The following is a 27,900-nucleotide window of genomic DNA, read 5'->3' as shown; positions in this document are numbered from 1 at the left end:
GTAGTTAATAAACTTGTTTTGTTGTTTTATCTAATCCAGTGTGTTCAAATTGAAGTGTCTGGATAACCTCATTTGGAGTAATGTGTGCATATTATTCCCTTTAAAGGAATAATGGACTCAAATACAATGTATTTGTACTCTCCAAGAGAGGGTTGGGCAGTATGGGACATATATGTTTCTGGGGAAAATCTGAGACAGGGAGTGTTTTGGGGTCACCCTGTGGTGATTTTTAAGGATGGTAAGAGCTAAAGTGTAGCTGACTGGCTGCACCACACACAGAGACATAGCTGGGAGCAACTTACACGCTGAAGGCTGTTTGTGAGCAGCAAGGCATTGTAAAGGGCACCTCAGGTTAGAGGGTAGGGGTGACACAGCTACTCATTAGTCTAGGTTGTACCCTGGTATGTCACACTGGCATCTCTCACTGAAGTGTTCCTAGTCCCCTGATTTTACCACTATATATATCATTGCTTGGTAATCATGACATTGACATAAATATTACATGTAAAAATACATAAATATGTTTGTTGGAAAATCCAGGGAAAAGGCACAGTTCAGAAATGATAAAATACAGCATAATTCACAACGTAAAAAATAACCACCTGGTTTTGATTAGTACAACCAGTTGCCGGTCAATGGGGAATATTGTTTGGCAGGAGTGTGTGTGCTGATTACTACAAGATACAAATTAAAAATAATGTTAAAATGTTACAGTCTGGAGTGTTCTTGCTGAAGCTGGTGGCTGCACAATTCCTTCATTCACAGTAATATTTGATAATTTGCAGAAGTAATAACGGGTTTCTCATGACCATGTGCTCCAGCAAGTCATCTCTCTAAATTGCTGCTGCACAGAATGTAGATTGTTTGCCTGTGGTCAAATTCAATATCTGCTTTGTGTATTTAAACTAAAGAGCACAATGGGAGGTGAGGTTATGGAGAGAGGAGTTTGCACACTTGTCGTATAGTTCAGTGATGTTTAATTCTCCTAGGAATGGGATTGATTTTAAAATATCACTCCTTGCAATGCCCCTGTGCACATGGAGTTGCAGCGGTGGCCTCTTCATCTTGTTTGGCATGTAAAATAATGACTGGATTGTGTAAGCTGTGATTCACAGATATCCCTTCGGTCCCCTCTAGAACAGACAACGAGAATGCTATACTATTATTTTGAAATGGTAGTTCTGCTCTTGCATAACCATTCCCACTGCAGTATGCCATGTAACGGGGGGGACAGGTGAGTGTTCCCACTTAATGATTTTCAGAGAGTTAGGTAACATTCCAGCAGGGCATGCTGCACTCCCTCAGAATATTCTCTCTCACAGGTCCCCAGGGCACTGAGACCTGTGAGAGGGAGAATTAACTGTGGTGTTAGGAAGTGAGCAGAAGAAGCTCTAGGTGTGAAGCTGACAGTGGCTTATGTTTTGACTTGGTGGGTCGGTGGGTGTGTTAGTTGTATGATACAGAATGGATCCCATTGTGGCCGGAGAGACACTTATGGTCCTCCAGGCACTAAACTGGGGCCTTTAAGGGCAACTTGTGAGTGATATACACGTTTTCTTCCTATGTGTTAAAAATATGCTCCCTGAGACATGCCCTCAGACCCTGTGGCTTTGCTTCGGCTTTGATTTATCACTATGCGGAGATTGGGAGCAGTGTTTGCTCCACTGCTTTCCCTGCTGCACCCAGAGTAGCTTTGGTGTGAGCCAGGAGTGATCTGAGCAGTTGCTGTCCCTTCCCTGCCATTTCAGGTCAGCACATCCCTGGCACTGCAGAAGAGGGAAGAGAATGGTAGCTGTGGCTACTCCATTGCCTGCTTACCAGCCAGGCTGAGGGAGCTCCTGGGAGAGCAAGATAGGAGCTTGACTAGCTCTGCCTGAACTTAGGAGGGGACCTAGCAAGGGATGGCTCGCCTCCCACCCACTACCCTCCTCCACCCAGGGTAGTCCAGGAGTGGGGAAAAGGAAGAGAAGCTGAGAGCAGCATGGGGTCTTCTCTAACTTGTGCCAGCTGGCTATGGTCCCCAAGGGACCACCTGCTGGCTGGGGATAGCTGGAGAATGCTGCATTCCTGCCCTTAACAAGCCTCATGCTCTATGCTTGCTGGGGATTGCTTACCCTCCCCTTACCACATAAATTCCTGGCAGGGGACTTGCAGATGATTTCTCTTCCTTTTACAGTACAGAAAATGAGAGAGAGGGGACGATGGGCTTCCTGAAATAAGTTTGTCCCTCAGGATGAAAAGATTGGACGTTGTTTCTATAAAATATTTGGCTGCAATTTTGCTTTGTTGTTCTGCAATGGAACGAACTGAAGACAAGTGTGTGTTCTGAATTTAAGTCCTCATTACAAATTTTGCCCTTTCAGGGTGCTGTTGCATAGCAGTACTCTTTGTGAGGGATAGTTTAGAAAGAAGGATTTGGAGACTGAACTAGAGAAGAATTGGGTTACACGGCTTGGTGTACAGCAGCAGTTCTCAACCAGGGATCCTTGGCTTATTGGGGGTCCGTGAGCCTTTTCAGGGGGCTGCCAAGCAGGGCCACCCTGAGCCTGGGTACCTGGCAGCTGAAGCTTGGAGTTGTGAGCCCTGCTCTCTCCTAAAGCCATGAGCCTCAGCACATCCTGCCCCCTGGGCAGAAGGCCTGAGTCCCGGCTCCCCGTGGGGCAGAACCCCAGAGCTCCAGCAGAAGCTGCCCCATGGGGCTAAAGCCCCAAGCTACCCCCCACCCCATGGGGCAGAAGCCCCAAGTCCTCAAGACCCCCCCCTCAGCCCTGTGGGGCAGAAGCTCCCACCTGAAGCTGAAACCCAGAGCCCTTCCTCCACCACCACCACCTGCAGCTGAAGCCTGGAGCCACCCTTGCCCCTCCCATGGCAGTGGTGTTTTTACAGTATGTTGCGGTTGGGGAGGAAAGAAAAAGGTTGAGAATCCCTGGTGTACAGGAAATCCTCCATTGTTTTCTCTGTAAGCATGTGGACACATCAAACAAAGTAATACATTGTTTGCACTTTTCTGAAGTGTTGTTACATCTGTATGCTCCCTGTATTACTCAACTGCTGTCTTCTCTTCCCTTATCTGTGTATCTTATATGCACAGAAGGCCTCTCTGTCTGGGGTAGGTGTGGGGTGGAAGCAATTTTTTTTAAGCTTTAGTTCTTTGCAACCAACTCCTGCCCTATCCTCCTGGAGTTGCGTTGCTCTGGTGGTTGAATGATAGAGCTGGAGAGAGAAAATTACAGTCCCTTTTTCTGAATCAAGCCGTGTGATTTCTGCCGGAGTCCTCCCTTTCAAAGCTTCTGTACATTCCTTTCTAGTTTCAGCAAGTTTCTGAATATACTATAGAGAAAATATGCTCTTTCACTGCATACCATACCAGCTTTAGCTTTGTGTTCTATAAACACTGCTGGATCTACATCCTTCTCATAGATTCCAAGGCCAGAAGGGACCATTGTGATTATCTAGTCCAATGGTTCTCAATGTTTTTGGGCTCAAAATGTTAATGGCCTGTTGCGATCCAGTAAATAGTCTTGGGGTGGAGGCCCTGATGTGGTTTCTGAGGGGTCTTGCCCAGCACTCATCCCACAGCGGCAGCTTCTGCAGCTCCTGTGCTTTGGGGTTGGCTGGGCTTGGCTCTCTGCTCCTCCAGGGTTGCAGCGCTGTTCAGGCTTGGCCCTGCCCCCCTTCCCCCTCCAGACTTGACCAAATTTGTGTGAGTGGAGATGTGACCTGGCTTACGGGGTTGCAGTGCCACTCACTCAAATTTGGCCTACTCAGACTGCTTTTGTCATGACGACTGGGCCAAACCTGGGTGGTGCTGGGGCCCCAGAAGTTGCAGTGCCTGGAGGCGAGCCCAGGCAGCCCCGTGGGATAGGAGCTGCCACACAGTGTTATAACTAGGCATGGTATGGTTTTGCCACCCTTACTTCTGCGCTGCTGCTGGCAACGGCACTGCCTTTAGAGCTGGGTGGCCAGAGAGCAGCGGCTGCTGGCCAGGCACCCAGCTCTGAAAGCAGCGCTGCAGCCAGAAGCCAGGCAGAAGTAAGGGTGGCAATACTATGCTTGCTGCAGGGTTTGTCTCTCTCTCTTCCCCCTCTCCCCCCACCCCAGCTTTGCACCCTGGGTGTCACCTTGCCCTAATTACTGCCCTGCTGCCACATGACCCTTTGAAATATTCTGGCAACCCAATTTTTGGTCCCAACACATGGGTTGAGAAACCTGTGACTTCCTGTGTAACATAGGAATAATTACGGGGAAGTTCTATGGCCTAACGCTAACCTTTTAGAAAAAATACAATCTTGATTTAAAAATCGTTGGTAATGGAGAATCCAACAGAGAATTATTTGGTAAATACACCTCTACCCCGATATAACGCTGTCCTCGGGAGCCAAAAAATCTTACCACATTATAGGTGAAACTGCATTATATCGAACTTGCTTTGATCCATCGGAGCACACAGCCCCGCCCCCCCCGCCCCCCCGGAGTGCTGCTTTACCGCGTTATATCCGAATTCGTGTTATATCGGGTCGCGTTATATTGGGGTAGAGGTGTAGTTCCAATGGTTAATTTACATTCACTGTTAAAAGTTTATACCTTATTTCCAGTCTAGATTTGTCTAGCTTCAACTTCCAGCCATTGGCTCATGTTATAACTTTATCTGCTCCATTGAAGAGCCCATTATTAAATATTTGTTCCCCATGTAGATATTTATAGACTGTAATCAAGTCACCCCTTAACCTTCTTTTTGTTAAGCTAAATAGATGGAACTCCTTGAGTTTATCACTGTAAGGCATGTTTTTTAATCCTTTAATCATTCTTCTGGCTCTTCTCTGAACCCTCTCCAATTTATCAACATCTTTCTGGAATTGTGGACACCAGAACTGGACACATTATTTGAGCAATGGTTGCACCAGCGGCAAATATAGAGGCAGTGCTGGTGCTAGCCAGCTGGGGGCCCGAAGCAGGAATATCTTGCCCCCACCCCACATACTAATAATTAATAGGTGGCCCCTTTGAATGGCTCAATGTCCTAAGCAGTTGTTTAGTCTGCTTATGCCTAGCGCCAGCTCTATAATAGAGGTAAAATAATCTTTCTACTCCTACTCTACATTCCCTTGTTTGTGCATCTAAGGATTGCATTAGTTCTTTTGGCCACAGCATCACACTAGGAGCTTGTATTCAGATGATTATCCATCACAACTCCCAAGTCTTTTTCAGAGTCACTACTTTCCAAGATAGAGTCCCCCCATCCTGTAAGTATGGCCTACATTCTTTGTTCCTAGATGTATACATTTACAGTTAGCTGTATTAAAACCCATGTTTGCTTGTGCCCAGTTTACCTAGTGATCTAGATTGCTCTGTATCTGTGACTTGTCCTATTCATTATTTACCACTCTCCCAATTTTTGTATCATCTGAAAACTTTATCAGTGATAATTTTATGTTTCCTTTCAGGTTATTGATTAAAAATGTCAAATAGCATAAGGGGCCAAGAACAGATCCTTGTGGGACCCCACTGGAAATACACCTGCTCATTAATGATTCCCCATTTACCATTACAAGTTTGAAACCTATCAGCTGGCCAGTTTTTAATCATTTCATGTGTGCCATGTTAATTTTATGTTGACTGAGGTTTTTAGTCAAAATATCATGTGATACCAAGTCAAATGGCTTAAAGACTTCTAAGTATATTATGTCAACACTATTACCTTTATCCACCAAAATTGTAATCTCACAAAAAAAAAAAAAAGTTAGTTTGACAGGATTTATTTTCCATAAACCCAGGTTGATTTGCATTAATTACATTACCCTCTTTTAATTCTTCATTAATTGAGTCCTGTTATCAGCCACTCCATTATCTTGCCCAGGATCAATGTCTGGCTGACAGGCCTATCATTACCTAGGTCATCTCTTTTGCCCTTTAAAAAAAAAAAAAAAGTACTTCAAGACTTATTGAAAATCCACATTAACGGTTCAGTGAGATCATCAGCCAGCTCTTTTAAAACTCTTGGATGCAAGTTATCTGGACCTGATGATTTAAAAATGTCTAACTTTAGTAGCTTCTGTTTAACATCCTATAGAGGTACTAGTGGAATTGAAAGGGTATTACCATCAGCATGTGATGAGACAATATTATCTGTTTCCCACACCCAATGCAGAACAGAGAAGTGTTCAATAAATATTTGGGGTTTTTTTTCTGCATTATTATTGAGAATTCTACCATTCACATCTACTAATGGACCAATACCATTCTTGGGATTCTTAAAACTCCTAATTTGTCCTGTGACAGAGTGCAGGGGGTGAACTGGTGAGCCTACACTCTAATCATTCACATGTTAATTTAGTTCCCCTTAAGAAAGCTGATGGGGGTAATCAGACAGTTGGGCTGGCCAGCTGAATGAGAGGAGGAGCCAATTTGCCCCATCAGACCAAGGCTGATAAAGAGGCAGGAAGGACATGTCAAAGAGGAGGGAGAGGGGACTAGGGCTAGTTGAGCTCAGCAACATGGAGGCCTCAAGGGTGGGAGACCTCTGTTCCCCTCAGGTCCTGGGGAGAAGGCCCAAAATCAGAGTTGGTGCTGTAAATAGATTGTTCACAGGGGTTGTTGTAGAAATAGTGGAGGGAAATAAATAAAATAAATGAAATAAAAGGGTACAGTGAATGCACAACCACTGCAGTCCATACAGTTTCTGCAGGGGAGAAGGCGGGAGTGGAGCCATGCCCTGTGACAGTCCTCAACTCTGCTGGCCATAGATTTCTCCTTGCTTGCTTTTCTTATCCTTGTACTAGCCCATTTAATTTCTGAATTAATGTAAAAGTTTACATATAAAACAGCTGTCCATGAGTAAAGCATTTTGTTTTGTTTTATTTGTGTTTGTTCTGGATAGGGAGAAAAGTACCATTTTAGATGACAAACTTTATTAGGAAGGTTTCAGAGTAGCAGCCATGTTAGTCTGTATCCGCAAAAAGAAAAGGAGTACTTGTGGCACCTTAGAGACTAACAAATTTATTTGAGCATAAGCTTTCGTGAGCTACAGTGGCTCACGAAAGCTTATGCTCAAATAAATTTGTTAGTCTCTGAGGTGCCACAAGTACTCCTTTTATTAGGAAGAAATATCAAACTTTCTACATTTAGGCAGGCATAACATATCTGTGTTTGGCACGAAAACTATAATGTTGAGATCTCTGCTGTTGCAAGATATTACTTTGTGGAAAGTGGGGCAACAGTGAATTATTCAGAAATTATTTAAAACATATATAATAAAAGATTAGACACTGTTCCAGTAACACTATTGCCCATCTAAAAGTCTCAGTCTTCCAATGTAGATCTTGAATACATAATATCCTTTTCTAGTAAAAGATTACTTCTTTTTATTAAGAGGAAAAAAGCGATCACAGATGCTAGCCACTGTGAATATGAATGGGTTGCTCAAAAATGAAGTTTTACCAGATTTATTATAGTCATTCAGGAGGGGCTTTGAAAATCTAGGGAGGTATAATGATCCAAATCAGGAAAAAGAAATCCCCAGATGTGGCAGGGAAAAGGAATACATTTAATTACAGTCAGTGGATGCTATTGATTAACGAAGTGAGCTTTGGGCAATGGGAAGGAAGTCCTGGAAACGATGAATTTTCAGGGAGGCAGAGAAGGGGAAATGTTTTTATAGACTAGAAATGTGCCAAAACTTTTGAGTGACTGAGTCATTTAAAAAAAAAACAAAAAAAACCCAAAACCCATAAGCTATAAATAACCAGTCAAATTTAGATTAGGCTTCATATGATGAGTGTAAATATTCTGCTAATAAAAGGGCCACAAACTTCCTATTTGACCTTTGGCAAGTCCTTTTACCTCTCTGCACCTGTTTCCCCATCTGTAAACTAGGAAATACTTCCCTAGCCAGTGGGAATGTAAATACTTCCTTACCTCCCAGCGTCGTTGTACAGCTTAATTGGTTAATGTTTGTGAAATGCTCTCAGGTCATCTTTTGGGATGGCTCTAATAGTACAAAGTCCTATTATTGGCCTGGGATTTCATGAGTAGCTTCTCTGTCTCTGACTCAGCTATTCTTCCTACTTCAGTATAACCGGGGCCAGGGCTTGATGGACAGTATGTCTCTGTGCGCAGCAGTCTAATTACTTTGCAAACTTCCTTAGAAATGGGGTCACCTGATCTGAAAGGGGGCAGCATTTCTGGAGCTGGTGCATTGAATGGCTAATTCGATTCCCTCCTCCCATCGTGTGAGGCGTAAAGCGAACAATTAATTCCCCGCAGGCGGCTCTCTCTGAACTTCTAAGGGGGAAGAAGAAATGTTACAATGGGAGCTGCACAGGGTTCCACCAGGAGCAAACCAATTGGACCTGCAGGGGGGAGGGAACAGGTCTGTAACAAATATCCTCACCCATCCCTACTTCCCTTCCAGCCTGATTTCCATTCAGCTCAGGGAGGCTTCTTTTGTCCACTTCCCCGTAGGGTAAAGCTGTTGTAAAACAGGGAGATGTATGTGGTGAAGCGACACCCCGTGCACAGAAAATGGTAGTGACGTACAGTATAGTGTGGTGCCCCAGGGTGGTCGCACTTGGGGATGGAAGGGCTTTTAGTTACAGTTGCATCGTGGCTCTGGGATTAACAGCACCGGCGGAGGGTGCAGAGGGTTCTGGGGGTGGGATCTCGGGGAAATTATAGCCTAAAGAGCCTGAGTTTGTTTAGCCTAGTAAAGTGCAGCTAAGAGACAAGCCACCCCAAAAGGGTGGTTGGGGTGGGGTGTGTCTGCCTCTCCCCTCACAACTGTGATACCTCCGAGATGCTGGCCAGAGGAGATCACTTGCTGGACCCTGGGCGGGAGCTCTCAGTATGGCTCGGAGTAAGTTTGTGTCTCTTTTGGGATAATTTCTCTCTCTCTCTCCCTTGCCCCCCCCCTCTTTTAAGGGGGTTCTGTGAACCTGTAAGGAGTTCAGGGGACTATAGCAGAGATGCTGATCTGCTCAGCCCTGCTGTAGCTGGAACTGTCTCAGTTGGCAGGCACAGTTACATCTATAGCAATAATTCTTTCAATGAATAAAAAGCTGACTATGAAGTTACTTGACTGTTGACAATGGTAATTTTTGTAACAACAATATCCTCCCTTTGTTGACATAAATGCTGCCCTGGCCCTGTTTTCCTCCCCCATTGGTGGTGAAACTCCCTTGGGGATGCATTTGCTTTGTTAATTTCGTGGCGCTATAGGTTTGCATGGTGCTTTAAACTATACAAACAGAGGAATTGTGGATATGAGAAAAAAAGTTTCCAGTTATTATGGGCCTGAGTTAGGCTGATTTGTTCTGCTCCACCAGTTGTAGATCTATATTTTCTAACTCTTTAGCAGCAGCATGGGTTAATGTTGAAGGATTATGACATTCCTGGATTTTCAGTTTAAATCAAACCCTAATGGGCTTTATTGTCGTTAACATCCTTCCTGGAATGCTCTAAAATATGTTTTGGTTTGGTTTTTTGGTCTGAGACTCAACTTCAATTGCTTGACTTCATGCATTCTGTATTTTTAAACATATTTGTGCTCTGGACAAAAGTAGGTCTTTACTGGGAGTAGAGAACTACTGTACATGTAAGCCATTAACTTTAATTTTTGTTAAAAAGAAAGAAAATAACTTTTACATTTCATGTAAAAGTATTTGCTTTTTTTTCACTCTTCCAAACTAAAATAACTAACTTAAGTGTCATACAATTAACTTTCTTTTTTGTTTTTAATATAAATGGACTGTGGGACTTGGGGGCTCAGGTGATTATCAGTGTGAAATACAGTTTATCTCTAGTTCCCCAGTTAAAATATGACCAAGGGCCACAGTAAATAAAAGTAACTTCCATATGTTGGCTTGTTTAGTGATTTCTGAAATCAGTTGGTAGTCTAAGACCATTTCCTGTATGTTTTGTGGTAGGATTTATTTTGTTTTGTTTTTAATAAGTATACAATATGTCAGTATAGTAGTGAGGACACATCAGCTGTCACCTGAACTATCATTTTATTTTTCTTTCCTGTTTAAAATAAAATAAAAACCACCCTTGAAACATTCAAATTATATACATAAGTAATCTGTGTAATGCTGTGCCCCCATTGCTGTTACCCTATTCTCCCCATCCTACTCTCTTTGTTGTCTGCTGCACCCATTTGTTTCATCTTTCTAAATGAAGTTTGTAGTTTTGGGAGAAGAGATGATCTTTCATAATATGTCTGTACACAATCCTGATGTGGAGTCTTTGGAGGCCCACTGTAACACAAATAACTACAGTGGTTGGTACCTGTGCTGCTAGACTGAGCACAGACACACAAACCCTTGTGAGAACCGACTGATGATCTTATCCCTAGGAGTGGTCCCTCTAGGCGCGATTAGAGCTACACTGGTCAAGGCGAGTGTTGAAGCTTGACCTTGCACAGCCACAGTGTCTGTTGGTAGCACTGGGATCTGAAATCTAGAGATTAGCATTGTATACAACAATTGCTTTCACACTTTGCAAAATATGCACAATGGTTTTATTTATTTCATGTCAAAAATGAAATTATTCCTGGAATAAGACATTCTATGGTGAGTTTCAGCTCAATAGCTCACCCTTAAATCTCAGAAAAAAGTTCTGTGATAGAAACCTTTGATTAACTGCTGTAGAGCAGTTATGAAAACACAGCTCGATTCAGCCTGTGAGAATTCAGATTTTTTTTTTATCATGTAAGGAAACCATTTTGCTACGTGAATTATTTTACCTAATAATACCACATGTTCAAGGTATTAAGGGGGCCTGTGGAGTTTTGCATTAATTTAGGGAATCATGGAACAGTTTCTGTCTTTTCCAGCCACTTCAAACTATTTAGATGGCAAAATGTGACCCTAACTGGCCAACCAAGAATTTCTCCAGTGCAGATTGCAGAAGAGTTCTCAGCTGGCATAAACCCCAAATAACCAACTACTACACCAACTTCCCCCTGGTGTAGGAAACAAGTTGGGGGGCGGGGGGGTCAGAGCATATCTGTGCTACACCATTTCATAACTGGCATGGCCCCTTAGAGATCATCACCAACTAGGGTAAGTTAGAGCAGCCCCAAAACTGTTCTAATTTACATGGATGGGCCGTGGCTGGAGCAAATGCATCATGAGAATCACGGATGTGAAACTTGCTCCCTTATGCCCATCCCACACTCAACATGAGAAGATGTCAGTACAAGAAGTAAACTGTGCCTATATTTGTTGCAAGACTACATGTACATTGCTGACACTTAGGTAACTTCTGGTGAAATTCCTCAACACTGATTAGCTGTAACTGACCAGAGTTCAGGGAGGACCAAATCTACTTCTGTTGTCCTCATATTTTCAGAGCTCAGCATGTATGAAGCTAGATTAGTGATTTTAAGTGTAATTGTGAGATTTACTGTCAAATTAGGGTTTGATGGGAGAGAAAGATTAAAAGAGTTTAATAAAATGGATAAAAATTTGAGTACTGCTTTCACTGGTGGGAGTAGAATTCTGGAGCTGTTGAAGTCCGTGGCAAAAACTTCCACTGACTTCAGTGGCACCAGGATTTCACCCTTTGTCTTTATTTGCACTGTGCCACAAACTTTCTTTGCCTTCAGTATCTGATGTGATTCTTCATCTTCCAAAAACAAAACCACTATCAATATTTGCTTCCTCAGCGGCCCTCCACAATATATGTGCCTTGCAGATATCCTGTTGATATACAGTCAACAGCAGCAACAAAAGAAATTAATGGCAAGGAATATCTTTTTATAGATTCTGTAGTCTTTTGCCACTAATATTGCTTTAGTTTTTCACAACTCTTGTTGGGATGGCTGACCCTTTTTTAGATTCAGTAGCTTTTTAAAAAGATAGTCTTGATCTAATGGTTTCTTGATATAGCTGCGAGAAGTGAGATGCTTATATATTATTCCATTATACTGTAGTTTAAATAATGTACATATGCAGTATATGATGTTAGTCTTCCCTTTACTCTCTCTTCTCCAGTCTGTGTTGACAAGGCATTTCAAAGGCTCTCATCTGGTAAAATGTCACTTACGAAGCTTGAGAAATGTTGTGAGTCTCTCATGTGCTTGTCAGGGGGAACACAGGTCATCCAGTTATGCTGTCATACCAGGCTTCACAAAGAGATCTGTGAGAAGTAAATTGTTGGCTTTTTTTTTTTTTTTTTTTTGAGCTGTGCTGCTTGCTTCCAGGCTCTGCAGTTGGCTCAAATTACACCTTGTTCTCTGTTTCAAAGCTGACACTGCAAAATCTGTTGACTATTGTGAAATTATTTGTTGTCATCTAATGGCCAGGGTTCTTCTGCATAATTCAGAATATTTATTTGAGATGGACCTATCTCAGGAGATGTGAAATATTTTGGTTCCACAATTAGATGGTTTTATGGATAACCTCAATTTCATATGCATTCATCTAGTTGAGTTACTCTAGAGGTAAAAATAGGGACGCTTTTAGATGGTCTGCAATATCAATTTATTTTTAAACAATTATTTACATTATTACCATGACGATAGCTCAGCAAATCAATAGTGTATGTAACAAGTATGGTTTTGCATTCAAATGTCACTGAAACCTTACATTTCTATAACTAGTTTAACAAGAGCATGTGAACTATGTTTATTGTTCAGTTTATCCTAATGTTGTGATAGTGATGCTACAGTCATAGCTGAGAAGACATTTTCATTCTAATCTTCTGTTTTCAAACACTTCTAACTTTCCAAGCATGGAATTATGTATGTTCTTGGCCCAGTGTTTAATTTGTTTGGCTGCACTTCTGTTAGACCAGTTACTGAGTGATCAGATTTCTGTGTGCACATTAGCTCAAACAGGATATATTTTTATTTTTATAATCAGCCTGCCTTGTCAAGGACTGTTGTATCAGAGATATTTCCTCACTGATGATATTCTGCTTCATAGTTCCAGGGCTGGGGTTCAGGCCAGAGGATTTCATTTTTGAAAATTGTGTATAAATGCTGTACTTTTTTGGTTTGTCAAATGAAAGGCACTGTGATTTCCACTTTTCCCCAGTCATGTCATTTTATTATGCTTTTTTCACTATTTTGCGTTTTTCACTGATTTTTGGAACCCTAACTCATGGTGAGCAGTAGTTATTCGTGCCAGTAGTCCCATACTACTGGTGTGAATAGGTACTACCTGTTGTAAGTAAGGCTTAGCTAACAGTGATCGAAATGACAGCCCAGAGAAGATGATCAAACAGAAAATTAATGCAACATTCCAGTCTGAAGAGGGGCAAGAATTTTATCCTGCCTATTGGTAGGGAACTTTACCCTCACGTGCCCGTCTCTCCAATCCCTTGAGAAGAGGGATGGAAAATTCTTGGATTTTCCATTCTGTTACGTTACTCTTTATATATATCTTGCTCTCGCTCTCATCCAAAAGCACTAAGGAGGCTGTTAGCAGAGTGAGCATGTCGGTGAGTTGCCCTCACAGCCTCTCATGGAATATTGCCGTAAGCTCACTCAAATGGAGGCAACCCTTGAAGTGATTTATTTGTTTAGAATCCTAAGTTTAAACGTGGATAAGTTTAAGGATCAACATAATTTTAAATTGATAAACAGGATGCTCCTATGATGCTGTCTCAGAAGATTTATTTCTACATTGAGCCTTTAGGCTAGGTAAGGATAGAAATGCAAGTTCACTGCTCCAGGAGGGACCCTGGGGAGGAAATTTAGTCATGGTTCCTTTTCTGCTTCCCTTTGCTCATGGGGGAGAAAGTTAATTTACTGCAGGCTTTTATAGGGTGTGGTTCACTTAATCCTCCTGCTTCATGGTAGCTGGCATGTTGAATAGGAGGTTGGGCAAAATCAAAGCTCCATGCCTTTCATCCTTTCTCTGCCCATCTGCTTGGGAGGAGTGCGAGTAGCCAGTATGCAGACCCTGCATTCCCAAGCCCCCACACCTATAGCCTTGATGAGGGATAATGTGATCATGTATGGGGTGGGCTTGGTCCCAATCTAGCTTTTAGTCGGTGCAATCTGAACCTAGTTAGTTGGTGGGTATGTGTAAAACCAGGCTCAACTTTCACCACTTTGGGAATTCTTTCTTTGTAAACATGGACCAGTTCGTCAGAAGCCAGGTAGATGTTTTAGTTGATAAATGACTGAGTCAAATTCATTGCTGACTCCCCACGTGCAATCCCAGTGAAGCCAACGGGGTGACAAGTCGGTGCTGAATGTGACCCTATAATTCTATATGTGCAGAGCAAGCCCCTGAGACACCTTTGGAGGAAAAGTAGAGCTAAGTGAGAGTTTCTTGGGGGGTGGGATGGGGTCTGAACTACTGACTTGATGGGCCACAGATCACAAAATCCATGTGAGATGAGGCCAAGGAAGAGATGAAAATTCAGGAAGCAGTTAAAGGGTGGCAGAGCTGATTATAGTTGCAGAATGCGCTGACCAATGGAAACTAGCAGTTTGGTAAAGAGTTTGCTAATGTATCAAACTCACACACTGACACATTCACAATTTTATCTTCTTCCTTTGCCTAGACCCCGCCTGCTGTTGCCAAGATCTAACAATTGCAGCACAGTTTACAGTGGTTGATAGGATAGACAAAGAGGTCAGTGTCTGAATTCTCAAAAATAGCAGAAGTTTTTTGTGTGGCTATTGCTCTAATTCACCTCTCTGTGAGGTGACTTAGCGTACTTCCATGGGTTCATAATTATTTTAATTGTCGAAGTACATATAAATACATTAACAAATTCGTTTGATAGCATCAGTCAAAATGCCAAAATTATTTTTTTCCAAAGGTCTGAATTATTTGAGCAAAAGAGAGAACCTTCAAGGTTGACAAAGTTGAGACTAAAATTTTGTCTTTACCTATGCTATGGGATTGGGGTACTGCCTCGCATGTGGTATGTATCTTTTGGAGAGAACTGTGTTGTGACCCTAAGTTCTGGGGTGAGTATGTAGTTTTGGGGGGAAAGAGGGGTGGCGGCAGACGTTGGTCTTTGAACACTGTAAAATAAAGACTGTCCAAACTGTGTAGAATTTGAGATTGTTCGGTATGCTTTTATCAGTCAAGAAAAGAGAGCTAAACTGACGGCTTATAATCTGTTTCTTATTGCTACAGGGGAACACTTTTATAACAATAGTAATGCCTGGAAGGGTATGGCCTATCATTCTTCTGTTAATAGAGCTAGAACAAAGGATAAGAGAAATGTTAATAGGAAAAGAAAATCTAATTTGGCTGAGACCAAGCTCAAAAACTGACAATTGTTTTGAATTGTCTTACATTATGACTGGATGATTAGGTATAAATGCTGACCGGCCTGGTTTTATCCTAGCAATGAATTGTGCTTAAAAAAATCAAGTTACTTATAGTACTACACCAGTACCCAACTTGTTCTTTTAGATCTAGTGGTTTTACTTCTTGGATAATAATTTAGGCAATGCAGGGTCATGGGAACTGCATAGGTGCAACTTCTGGCCAGAAGCTGATCTGTGCTAGTGCTCGGTATAATTTTAGTGCTTAAAGTATTGGATATTGATTTGTTTGGGGAGAGGGAACGTGCATTATTTTGTTTATTATTTAAGGCATAATATAATGGTACTCTCATTGTGCAAGAAAATCTAGTTCTGTAGTCGACATCATACCAATTGAGTAAGAAGAATCTAAACTACTATTGTGGGTCATGGACACCCATGAGCTATTATATTAACTGAGGCATGTTTGTTTTTATTTATATGCAAGGATAGCATCTGTTTAAAAACCATGCTCCTGTTTGAACATGGTTACTTGGTACAAGGGCAGGTAAACGTCTAAGATGTCTATGAATTAAGTAGTTGTGGGGTAGAAAAGTCCTTATTTCTATCTTAGTTTTTTACTTTTGTGCACTTGTCAGTACTCTCTGCAGTCGGTTTTGCTGTTTTCCCTGATCAGTTAGGCCCTGGTCCTGCAAACACATACTTAGCTTTGCATCCTGACTTAAATGGGACTACATTCCTGCTTGAAGTTAAGCTTGTGTGAAAGTGTTTGCAGGACTGGGGCCTTAAGTTGTCTTCCCATGTTTTTGTGTGGGGGTCTCTTATGCAGCAACAGGGAGAGTAAAACAATGTTAAAAATTAGAAAATACACTTGCGAAACCACAAGAATTGACAGGGAGACACAGGCAGTAACTGAAACTGCTTTTACCATTTGTTTTAATTAACTAGACTTCAAGTTTATGGTGTCCTTTCAATCATGCAACCTTGTTGCAGTACGTTTAAAATGAGATTTATACTATACTGTTCTGTATAAGTGGTGCAAGATGAGATAAAGGTAAGGACGAATATCAAGAAAAAGGAAACAGAAATTAACAAAGAAAAAATCCTAGATCTTCTCCCTTTTTTACTTAAGGGGCTTAATTTATTTTCCAACACACAGCAGAGTGTATTTAATTTCCAGGAAATCTTTCCAGGTATCTTGAAGCTTTGTGAACTCATCATTATATTCCAGAAGTGTGTTTAAAAAAAAAAAAGGGAGGGGGGGAGGGAAACCAAGCTATTTTTGTCAGATCTTTAGCCATTTGAATATTGTATTACCTGGCATGCCCAAACTCAAGAAGCAGGCTCTTTATTTTCTGTGCAACTGCAACAGCATGATGGAGACATAAATAAACATGCCCAGGATTGTAAAAATACTACTTCCTTCACAGGAGTGATCCAGTACCTCTCAGGACACTTCAGACAATCAGTTCCTGTGATGATAAGCTACCATACACAAAGGAATAAAATTTTGAAAAGGGAATGTTTTAGTTCCCAGAGGCTTATTTCTCAAGAGGAAGAAATGAGCCTCTATAAAAGATAACTAATGTAAAATATTTTGGCTCTATTTTTTAAAACAGGATATAACTTTTTATTGGCTGAAACTCTGCTGCTTTTTTTAGTTGAAGTTGTTCCACGTCTAGGTTTTAAACAATTGGTTATTTCCTGTTGGGGGAAATAGAGGAACAATTCCAGCATAATTCTATAATGGTTCTTGGTTAGAGTTTTGAAGAAATACAACGCATGAGATATTAGGGGTTGACCTGCCACTGCAACAAACTAAGCCACATTTTTGTCATGACTTTTAAAAGTTTCCGGTATGTGTGATCTGTGTCCATCACAGCTATATTTGGATACAACCTGCTCCATTTTTCCAGTTTAAAATAGTCTTTTATTTATATTGACATGGGGTGTTTGTTGTGCTGGTATGTGATGCACATATAAACACAGTAGAATTCGGCTGTTTCGGAGGTAATCTCCATTTTCCAATTCTTTTCAAAATAAAAATCGGACTCAGTCTTTTTTCCCCCTTCTCCTCCAAATTGGGTGCAAGAGTGTACATGGATTTCTTCACTTGAAGAACCATTGCCCAGGTATTGGCTCAGATTTTAAATGCCCAGAGTTCTGTTTTCATTGTACCTGGGGTTGCAGGCAGAAAAAAGTACCAAACTCACATTTTCATGGTAAGAATGAAGACCAAGGCCCCAACCCTGTAAGCACTTGAATTCAATGGGACTACTCTCATAGGTAAAGTTATTCCCTGTGTGTAAGTGTTGGTAGGAATAGGGTCTCTTTCAAAAGTTGCTTTACAAGCTTACAGTTAGAAGTAGGAATGCTTTCAGGTCATGGTTTTGCGGTGGGTGAGTTTTTTGTGTTTTTCTTTGTTTAAAGTATTGAATTCGAGTATTTAATTTAAATGTAATCCAGAGCTCAGGCTGCAGCCTGAGGCCCGCCTCCATGAGTCAGCTGACGCAGGCCAGCTGCATGTTTCTTTATCCCTGTGCAGACATACCCTCAGAGCCCAGGTCAACTGACTCAGTCTCGCACTATGGGGCTAAAAATACAGCGTAGATATTCGGGCTTGTGCTAGAGCCTGGGCTCTGAAACCCAGTAAGGGGAGGTTGGGTCTTGGAGTAGGGTTGCCAGGCATCCAGTTTTCGACCAGAACACCCAGTCAAAAAAGGACCCTCGTGGATCTGGTCAACACAGCTGAATGGGCCGTTAAAAGTCCGGTTGGCGGTGCAGTGGGGCTAAGGCAGGCTCCCTGCCGGCCCTGGCTCCACACGGCTCCCGGAAGCAGCAGGCATGTCTGGCTCCTAGGCACAGGGGTGGCCACAGGGGCTCTGTGCGCTGCCCTGCACCAAGCACCAGCTCTGCAGCTCCCATTGGCCCGGAACTGCAGCCAGTGGGAGCTGCAGGGGCAGCGCACAGAGCCCCTGGGGTCACCCCTGAGCATAGGAGCCGGACATGCCTGCCGCTTCTGGGAGCCATGCGGAGCCAGGGCAGGCAGGGAGCCTGCCTTAACCACACTGGGATACCAACTGGGAGCTGTCTGTGGTAAACCCCAAAGTCCGCACTCTGAACTCCCTGCCCCAGCCCTGAGCCCCCTCCTGCACTCCAAACCCTCAGACCAGAGCCTCCTCGTACACTCCAAACCACTCATCCCTGGCCCCATCCCAGAGCCCTCACCCCTTCCCGTACCCTTGCCCCAGCCTGGAGCCCCATCCCGCACCCTGAACCCCTCATGTTGGAGCCCACACCTCCAGCCAGAGCCCTCCCCTTCCCCCTGCATCCCTACCCCCTGTCCCCGCCTGGTGAAAGTAAGTAAGGGTTGGGGAGAGCGAGCGATGGAGGGAAGGGGGGATGGAGTGAATGGGGGCAGGGCCTTTGAGAACGGATGGGGCAAGGGCATTTGGTTTTGTGTGATTAGAAAGTTGGCACCCCTATCTTGTAGCCCAGGCTCCAGCCCAAGCCCAAACATCTACGCTGCTATTTTTAGCCCCATAGCTCAAGGCCGAGTCAGTTGACCCAGACTCTGAGGGTATGTCTGCACAGGGATAAAAAAACAAGCAGGTGGCCTGGGTCAGCTGACTCAGGGAGGGGAGCCTGAGACTTCCTGCCATGGGTCTTTTTTGCAGTGTAGATGTACCCTGTATGACTTACATATGTATGGCTTAGAGCCTGGGCTCCAGCCATACACAGTATGACAGACGAGAGATAAATATGGGACTTGAGAGCTTGCTGGATGAAAAGCCACTTCAAAAATGTAGGGTGGGATTTGTCTTCCAGTGGGACTAGTGCTCCTAAATCCTTAGAAGCTAGTGAAAACCTCACCCTTAAATTATAGCCACTGTATTTTTGGCCCAAAAATGTGGCAAAATCTGCAGATTAGTCCAAAAAAGATGACTTTCTATTTATTTATCAATTCAGGTTAAATGTAGTCACTCTAGAATGGATAGTAAAATACTAAGTGCTCCTTTATCAATCTGGAGGAATATTAGGTAGAGAAATAAGAAGAAAAGTTCATAGATTGGCCTCTTTTTCTGACATATAGCTTGAATAATTTTATAATACGCTATTCACTCAGCTACATTTCGAGTCCACTCTGTTGCAGAGATAAGTAAGGAAAGTTATCATTGCACTAGCACCATATTGAGGTATACTAGCCATAAATAATATGCAGAAAAATCCAAACAAAGTGTGCATTATTCTGCTCCAAATCTGCTTTGTCATTCTCTTCAGCGTGTTAACCCCACCCCCGCACATACACACACTTCTAGTTTCCAACATAACTCTTCATATGAGAGAGTCAGAGTGTCCTAACTTGTATAGCTGTATCATTGCACCATCTAGTGGAATATGGAGTCTATAATGTACACGCTTTGGATTGGGACATGAAGCTGTGCTGATTTATACCTGCTGAGGATCATGCCCACAGTATACAGAAGTGATGTCTAGATATCTAATGGACCATTGGAGGGATTTGGGGTTGTTTATTCGATTTTTAGGGTTTCAGCATTTAACTCTATATGTAAGGTGTCTGGTGCCGCCTTACTAACATTCAGTGGGGGTGTTTTGGTTGGCTAGCTCCAGTACTAAAAGGGGAACGTCTATGGGAAACCAGGACCCTGAGACTGATAGCCCCAGGAACAATGGGGAGAAGCCAATGCTCCAGGTCAGCCTGAATGACAGGGCGGGCAGGCTAATCAGGGAGTCAGGAGGCCCGGGAGGTCCCGCCCTCTGGGTGAGCTGGATTTACTTGGGTCAGACAGAGTGGGGCCGAACTAAGGAGAAATCAGGGGCCCACGCTAAGCTGGGGAGCAGAACTGTGCGAGATCCAGAGGGACCAGAAAAGCAGCCCAGAGAGAGCAGACCCTGTGCTGGGAGCAGAGCTGCAGCCCCAAGGCTAGAGCCACAGCCCAGAGAGAGCAGACTTGGCCTGGCAGCAGAGCTGCAGCAACCAGAGCCAGAGGGGCCAGAAAAGCAGCCCAGGAAGCAGGTCAGTGCTGGGAGCAGAGTCACAGAAGCAGCCTGCAGAGCAGACCTGTCCTGGGAGCAGAGCTGTAGCAACCAGAGGCAGAGGGGCCAAAGAAGCAGCCCAGGGAGCTGGAGGCAGAGCAGAAGCAGCAGCAATGCTGAGACAGAGTGGTGGAGCTGGGGCTGGAGCAGTCCGGAGCTGGGTGTGGTGAGCAGCTAGGGAGAGCAAGGGGGACCCTGGACAGTGGGCCCAGCACAGGGAGACGCCTCAGCCAAGAGGCTCTGCAGGCCAGGCTTGGATTGTAACCCCGACAGGGCAGGGGTGACACTGGGAAGAAGGGTCCTACCACTTAGCGCCTGAGAGCGTGTGGCCACCACCAGAGCAAGTGTCCAACCCACAGCATCCCTACAGCTACAGCCAGGGCCTGAGAAGAAGGCCTGGGACTTACAAGGAACAGACTGTGAACTGCCCTGATATTCCAGAGACACTCTGTGCACCAGGTGTAGGTGGGTAGGGCTTGTCAGAGTAAAGGTTCGATGGGCCTGCTTAACAGGGGAACCCCAGCTACTGCTGAGGGGATGCCACATGCTGGGTTCCTGCTTCCCCCCGCGATTCACCTATTCCCTTTTTCTCCATCTCATTCCCCTCCCCTCACTCCCACATTCCCCTCCCCTCACTCCCACATTCCCCTCCCTCATTTCCCCCAGCCCCACCATGGGCACTCAGTGTTGCACAGAATAGAAAACAGGAAGGCTCCCAGCATACAGAAGGGGAGCACAACTGGCACTAGGAGCCAGGAGGTGGTGTTCAGCTGCAGAGTAAGAGGAGCCTAGATGCAGCCTCCTTCAGCTGGGATAATGAGCCCTGCTCTGAGAAGGATTAGATGATGTTTTTTTAAACTATAAAATAGTTTTAGCAACTCTAGGAAACTTTTGCAAAATTTCCTTAGTGCTTTAAAGGCCTAAACCTGATTTATAACGGAATAGGAAATGCTTTTCCCTTTGATCCTTGTTTACACTAGGAAAATTGGGCTTCTTAATTCTCCACCAATGTTTGCAACAGTGGAGCTGTAGTGGAAACAAAACTTGGACGTTTTTACTTCAGTATCATCTAACCCCGCTCTCAGTAGCGTGATGACCGTACCCATATCCACGAGAGCCATTGCCCTATGTATTCCGTAGCAGTCTGGTCCTAAATTCTGCCTCGCAGTCCCTGGATTCTGTGGTATAATTCTGCAGCAAAGGGTAGAAACAACAGCAAATTTTGTGGCTCTAACTACAGTTTCCATCATGAGTCCATGTTTCTTCCTAACTTTCCTATTGTAGATACAGCCTTTCTTTGCAAAACGTGACTATGTTTGCTGCTAGAAGGGAGGGAAGAAAGCTGGGCGGCAGCATGGTCCAGTAGCTAGAGCATTGGATTGGAAATAAAGAGGCCTGCGTTCTGTTCCTGGTTCTGCCTATGAAATAGGGTGTCTCTTCACTAACCAAAAACGTGTGTCCTTAGCTCTTTGTTCGCTTACTCGAGTTAACTAACACAAGGTAAAATCCTAGTGAAGCCAATGCAATTTTTAGTCTTCATCCATGTTAGCAAGTTGAGTTAGACTGTGGGGGAGCCTAGGATTTAACCTGACCTGCTAACTTGTGTGAAAACTACAGATTTCCTTGGAGGCACTAAGATTTTTAACTTGTGTTAGTTAACTTGAGCAAGCTAATTCAAAGAGTTAAGGACACACCTTATTTGTCTCCCTGTAAAGACAAGTCCATCATGGCTAAATCACTCCACCTCCCTATGCCTCAGTGTCTCCATTGGTAAAATAGGATTTATAATACTTTTCTTTATAAAGTGCTTTTCCATGGTGCTATATGGGACAAGTCTTTAGAAAGATTGTGCACTTGAACAAAACTCTGTGCACCAAATTACTTTCCATGTGAAAAGGATGTCTTGTTTCTCAAGGACTGGCATTCAGTTGCTAAATGAGTGCCATATAGTGGGTGTCTATTAATACTTGTATGATAAGTAATATTTATTATTTGATTTGGGGTGATATAACATTGACTTTACACTGCAAGTTTGTGTACCCTTGTAATACATCTGTCTGGAGAGAAAGGTAGTTCCTTGCTTTGCTTGTGTGGCAGGTAGCAGCACCAATCATGTTGCATATAGCACTGTGCCATCATTACTTGTAGTACTGCCTTGTCTTCTCCCCAGTCTTCTCTGCTTCACTGGGAATAGGTTGCACGCTACTCCTCGTGCTGCTTCTCCTCAACGTCTATGAAGTTAATCAGAATGGACCAGCAAGAGAGGAAAGGCAAGCAGTGTTCCCATTGTGATCATCCTTCGCAAGCTACTTTTATGAGTCCAGTTTGTCTCGGTTGTCCAGGAACCTCTGAGCCATTCAGCGATCCGGGACTCTGCTTCTTAATGCCTGTCAGCTGCTCTTTTGAAGGAGTTATTTCAGCAGCACAGAAGTCTGCATGGGAGGTAGGAAATTCTCCTCCTATTCCTCCCTCTCTGCTTCAAGATTATCTGTGGAAGATGTGACCTTGCCTCCCACTTTTTTGCCAGACCATGCCTCTCTTATCACTAAGGCATTTGTGAAGACTCCTTCTGCTTCCCAAGCACTCCCTGTCAAGATTAGCAGACCAGTGACTTTACAAAGAGCTTTCACAGCTCCACCTTACACAAAAGCAGTTCCTTTTACTTCAGCTCCTACAGCTCCAAAGGAAGCGAAGATGAATGGCAGAGAGTATAGAGGATTATCAGCTATAGGGAATTCAGTGCAAGCAATGTCCCTGATTCCTTTCATAAATGACTCCTTTGAGGAAGGGGAAGTGATGTCCTCTGAGCCTGAGGAAGGGCCATATGAACCACATTCATCCAGCAAATCCCTGATGGAAGTAAAGGGGAGATCCTCTACCAAGGTTACCCGAGTCTCCTCTGACTTCATTGAGGAAGGGAAATTGGTATCCTCCGAGCCTGAGGAAACACCTGGTGAAACAGACTCATCTCGAAGATTCCTGATTGAGGATCTACCCTATCTGTGCAAATATTTTATGAAGCAACTCAGGCTAAAACGTTATACCTCACGAAGTGGCTCAAGGAAATTGCCCCATCTTGTGGAGGAGAAACCAGATGATACCATTCCCCTTCACCCATCCATCAGTGCCTTAATTAAAAACATCTGGCAGGCTCCAGATGCTCAGTTTATATTACCTACTCATCTGGCTAAGCTTTACAAACTTCCAGCTGAGAAAGGTAAGCTGTGGGCCTCTGCACCAAGAGTTGATTCTGTAATAGCATCTCTCTTCACTAAATCTTCATGTCCTGTTGAGGGAGAAACTGTTCTCACGGACCCTTTAGAACGTAAGGTAGATGAGGCTCTTAAGAGTGCCTATGAATTTGCTACCATCCAGCTTTCAGTCTCCATTTACTCCCTGTATGCAGCTAGGTCACTGGTGGAATGGCTAAGGAAATTATTGCCCCACTCTAAGAGGCCTGTTTCTAGGTCATCTCGCAAGGTGTGCACCCTTTGTGACCTGGCATCCTGCTATCTTCATGATGCAGCCCAGGATTCCCTCCACCTGGCTGCCCATAACATAGCAACTCTCACGGTGGCTAGGAGAGCCCTCTGGCTCTGTCCCTTAACAGGTGGAGAACTTTCAGCCAGACTCAAACTTGTTGGCCTTCCTTATGATGGCGGTCATCTCTTTGGGGAAACCTTAGACCAGGCCTTAAAGGATCTTTCGAAGAGTACAGTTATACCAGGAGATCGCAAAAAACCTCAGGCCTCTAACTCCTCCCGTGCCGCCAACAGGCCTAACAAGGGTGTCAGGTATCCTCTTTCCTCATATAGACCTGGCAGGTATAGATACAGGTATCCGGTAAACCAGTCTGTTCACTTCCCTGGCTACAGGGGAAGAGGTCGGACCAACAAATACCAGCCTCACCAAGAATTCTGACTATCTTTCCCCTCAACAGAGGGTGGCAACAAGGAGGAAGCTTCTGGTTTGTCTCAATCAATGGAAAGAAACTGCCTCCAACAGCAGGCTTCTCTCCTTTATTTTCTGAGACCCTCTGGGTCAAGAACTTCCACCTCTCCCTTGTATTTTCCTCTCCTCGCTGCCCCAAGTCCTGGGGAAAAGAGACATAGTCCTGCTCATTGTGCATCATCTGCAAAACATTCACATCCTCATTCCATTCCACCCAGAGAAGAGGTTCACAAGCATCTAATTTGTTTATTTAGAAGTCCGCAAGGAATCAGGGAGCAACCTTCACATCCTGAAATGAGTACCTCAGTTTGTCTCCAAAAAGAGGTCCGAACTAGAATCCACATGAACTGTGGATCACCAAGATTCTTATCTCCACATGCCATCCACTTCCTAACAGTGGCAATTGTGCCTGGGGAATTATTGCCTGCAGTAACGGACTCCTTCTTTCACCATTGCCTTGGTCCCAGGTCTCTCTGGCAAGATGAAGACTGTCTTTGCAGCCCAGCTGAGAACAGGTGGTGTGGAGCTGTTGGTATATCACTTGGAGAGTTGTTTGTTTCAGGGAGCCTTCTTACCAGTGGCTTGGGGAGTTCCAATTGTGAAGATATTAAAATATCTCATTCTGGAGGTGAACAAGACCAAAAGTCTGCTGTCTCCTACTCAGCATATGACTTTGGGTGCCTATTTCCTGATATATGTGGGAAGAGCATCCCACTGTTTTGCAGCAGAAGCATGAAAAGTCTGGTATTTTGTATAGATGTTTTTTTGCTCTGGCGGAATCGGTCTTTCATCTCTCTTTCCCTCAGTTACTATGCTGTACAAAAGGTTTGGCAAGACCCAAGCAAACAAGGCCTCCTGTATTGTAATCACTCCCCCTGGTCCAAGCAGGTGTGTCTTGTAGGTCTGGTTCTACTATTGTTGGATAGATCCTGGTTCCTCCTGCAAGTTTTTAACTTTTCATGGCTAGGCACTGTCAACCTATTTAATTTTTTATTACATTTTTCCTATTTAGTATTTACTTTGTGTTTGGAATGCTGTGGACACTCAATCTGGGGACAAGAGGAGAGCCAAGACAGGGCTACCAGTGAGTGCCAAAATCTGTGCTTCCATTTAATGGTTCCTGCTGCCTGTTGCTTGAATAAAATAAGCAACAAGACATCAGAGATACAGAAACAATATATACAGGTAAAAAATGTTCTTCTGGATGAATTTTTATTTATTTGTTTTAAATTCTGTTCCTCCAAGCTCTGCCAGATCATTTGTACTTGCCCATTTTACTTTTATTTAACTCATTCTTCTACTTAAATGGGTCTATCCATGCTTTGAATTTGGGTCTCTGATCGTTCTGTATTAGTGATGTCAGTGTTTTTACCCATCCCAGACCTGTGCCCTCTCTTTGGATTTCTTGCAAATGACCATTTTGGTTGGTTGTTGTTGTTGTTATTATTTTTTTAATATAATGTATGGGGGTGCAGCAGAATATGTGTATTTTACTTGCTTTTGGCCTGTTTTGTTTGTTTTGGTTTGTTTGTTTGTTTGTTTGTTTTTTCCAGACTTGCTGAGCATGTAACTCTTTGGTTTCAATCCTACAAGTTACTGAGCATTCTGGCCCTGATCTAGCAAAGCACGTGGTTGCAATGGGCCTCCTTGCATGCTTAATGTTAAGAGGTTTGCCAAGTCAGGCCAGAGAGCACAGCACCTGCAGGGTGGAGCCCCCATTTTGCTGCACGTTATGGATGAACAGCATTTCTTAAAAATCAGGCCAGCTTTATATTTGCTATGCCACTAGTTGTTTTGGTGGAGGAAGAACTATGAAATTTCAAAATTATTTTGTGAAATAACATTTGTTTAAAGTATGAAGTTATTTTTGAGTAACTCCACACTCCTTTGGGATGCAAAGCCAAGCTTGTTAGTCCTAGGTTCATACAAAACAACTTTTCCTTGTTGGTGGTGAAGAAATGGTCCTTGATGTAGTAGAATGCGTTGTTGGCAGTTGTCTTGGAACTCAATGTTGTTTCCATTCTAGCCCTCCTGGTGAGTCCAGAGAAATATAGGAGATTACATGGGCAAGCTTGCAAAGCAGGGCTTTGCATTAAACCTGTCCTGTGGAAAAATGACCTGATGTTTTCCAATGTTGCATGAATCTTCAGCAGTTTACAAATGTGTTCCAACACCGAAAGATGAAATATACATGCTATTTTGTGTGTGTGTGAACATGTTAAACTTGCCACAAATGCCTGTTTCTCTGTGTTTGACATTTAAGTTAACTTTCTGTGAAGCTTTCTTATATAAACCTTAGGAGGAAAGACTGTAGGTATAAATCTGCAAAAGTTTACAGCATTCATTGATAAAGGACTGATAGTTTATTTTACAGTAAAGTGATCTCTTTAGGGTGTATGGCTAACTTTTTGTCCTGTTTTTATTGATTTAGTATTCAGGAAAAAACAAAACAGTATTTGCAAGTCACTGAGAGACTGGCATGAGGTTCCTCTTTAATATTTTGCTCACTTTTTGTTTGCTGGAGCTAAATAAGGCCCTAATCCTGCAAGCATTTATGCATATGAATAATTTTACCGACATGAGTAATCCCTTGAGAGCAGTGGGATTACTCACTTGTGTAAAGTTAGTCAGGTCCATAAGATTTTGAAGGATTGGGGCCTAAGAGTTCAGCTTTAAGATTTATTCTGGTCACAGGTTATTACTATAAAATACTACTAGCATAGTCTGACTTTTTAAATAACCACAAATGCAAATCTTGTCTTAAAGTTTCTGGTATATTTATAGAAAAAAATATCATAAGTATTAACGATTTAGAATTAAAAAAACCTCATGCATATTAATCTGTGTTGAGACATTTAAAGTTAATTGTCTTAATTGTTTTTTGTGTCTCATAAGTGGAGCTTGCTTAGGTATTAGATTTTTCTTCTTTGTGTTTTGATGTGTTACTGTGTGAAATGACAGCAGGATTTGTTGAGTATGTAGGCCACTATTGTATTAGAATTACATAACATTGTTGAGTGGTGGAAACTGATGAAAAGACTGGGATGCACAGATTATATACCCTGCAACAATGAAGACCGCTCAAGCTCTACAGAGAATGTGGGCACATGCAGTGAAAAAGTTGAGGATTTTAAAAGGGCACGTGAGTTGGTTTTTACATTATATCTTGTTCTAAGCCCTCCCTACACTTTCACACCCAGGTATTGTCGTTGTTTTTTTTTTTTAAGTGTGTGTTTGGTAACTCAGTAATAAGAAATTGTATAAATATGTGATCATTATCAGCAAGGGTTGTGTGTTCTATACACAGTGTAATTTTTATTCTAGCAAATTGTCATTCAAAATTTCCACCCTTGAATAGTTTCGTAATCAAGGGGCTACTGATCCGTCCATTCTAGCTATTAATAAGGCATCTGTCACCTTGGTATCTGAGCACCATGAATATTTAAACAAATCCTGATACTGATATTTTAGTTAGAAGTATTGTACTGGCTGAAGTCACTACTGAACTCATTATTGGCTAATTACAGTAAGTTTCATTTATATAGAAAACACCACAGTTCTAGTTGAAGGAAAAACCTGAGTAAACTCGCCAAATAGTTTTAGTAATCTGACAAATAAATAGGGTTCTTTTCTTTTGCTTGTGCCTCTTGTCAGCAGTT

The 27,900-nt window shown here is 43.0% G+C and overlaps 1 protein-coding gene and 1 long non-coding RNA gene across 11 annotated transcripts in view; one reads left to right on the top strand and one right to left on the bottom strand.

Annotated features, from left to right (window-relative positions):
* Window positions 1-27,900, bottom strand: part of LOC140911684 (uncharacterized) — a 100,646-nt gene that overhangs the window by 15,767 nt on the left and 56,979 nt on the right. The window lies entirely within an intron of this gene.
* TJP2 (tight junction protein 2) overlaps window positions 1-27,900 on the top strand; it is a 94,280-nt gene that overhangs the window by 33,327 nt on the left and 33,053 nt on the right. The window contains exon 1 of one of the 10 annotated variants that reach the window (XM_073345174.1): window positions 8,347-8,368. The exons of 5 other annotated variants lie outside the window; for them this stretch is intronic. Coding sequence is in view for 3 of the 5 variants with exons in the window: in XM_073345171.1 (XP_073201272.1) it covers window positions 24,272-25,426 (1,155 nt within the window). In the remaining 2 variants the exon portion in view is untranslated. Of the gene's footprint in view, window positions 1-8,346; window positions 8,369-14,564; window positions 14,586-24,221; window positions 25,427-27,125; window positions 27,384-27,900 lie in introns of those variants that run through there. 4 more of the 10 variants (XM_073345177.1, XM_073345171.1, XM_073345182.1 and 1 more) reach the window with 4 other exon arrangements.

This window comes from Lepidochelys kempii, chromosome 5, assembly GCF_965140265.1.
Source record: "Lepidochelys kempii isolate rLepKem1 chromosome 5, rLepKem1.hap2, whole genome shotgun sequence".
NCBI lineage: Eukaryota > Metazoa > Chordata > Testudines > Cheloniidae > Lepidochelys > Lepidochelys kempii.
This window is presented reverse-complemented; position numbering and strand designations above follow the sequence as displayed.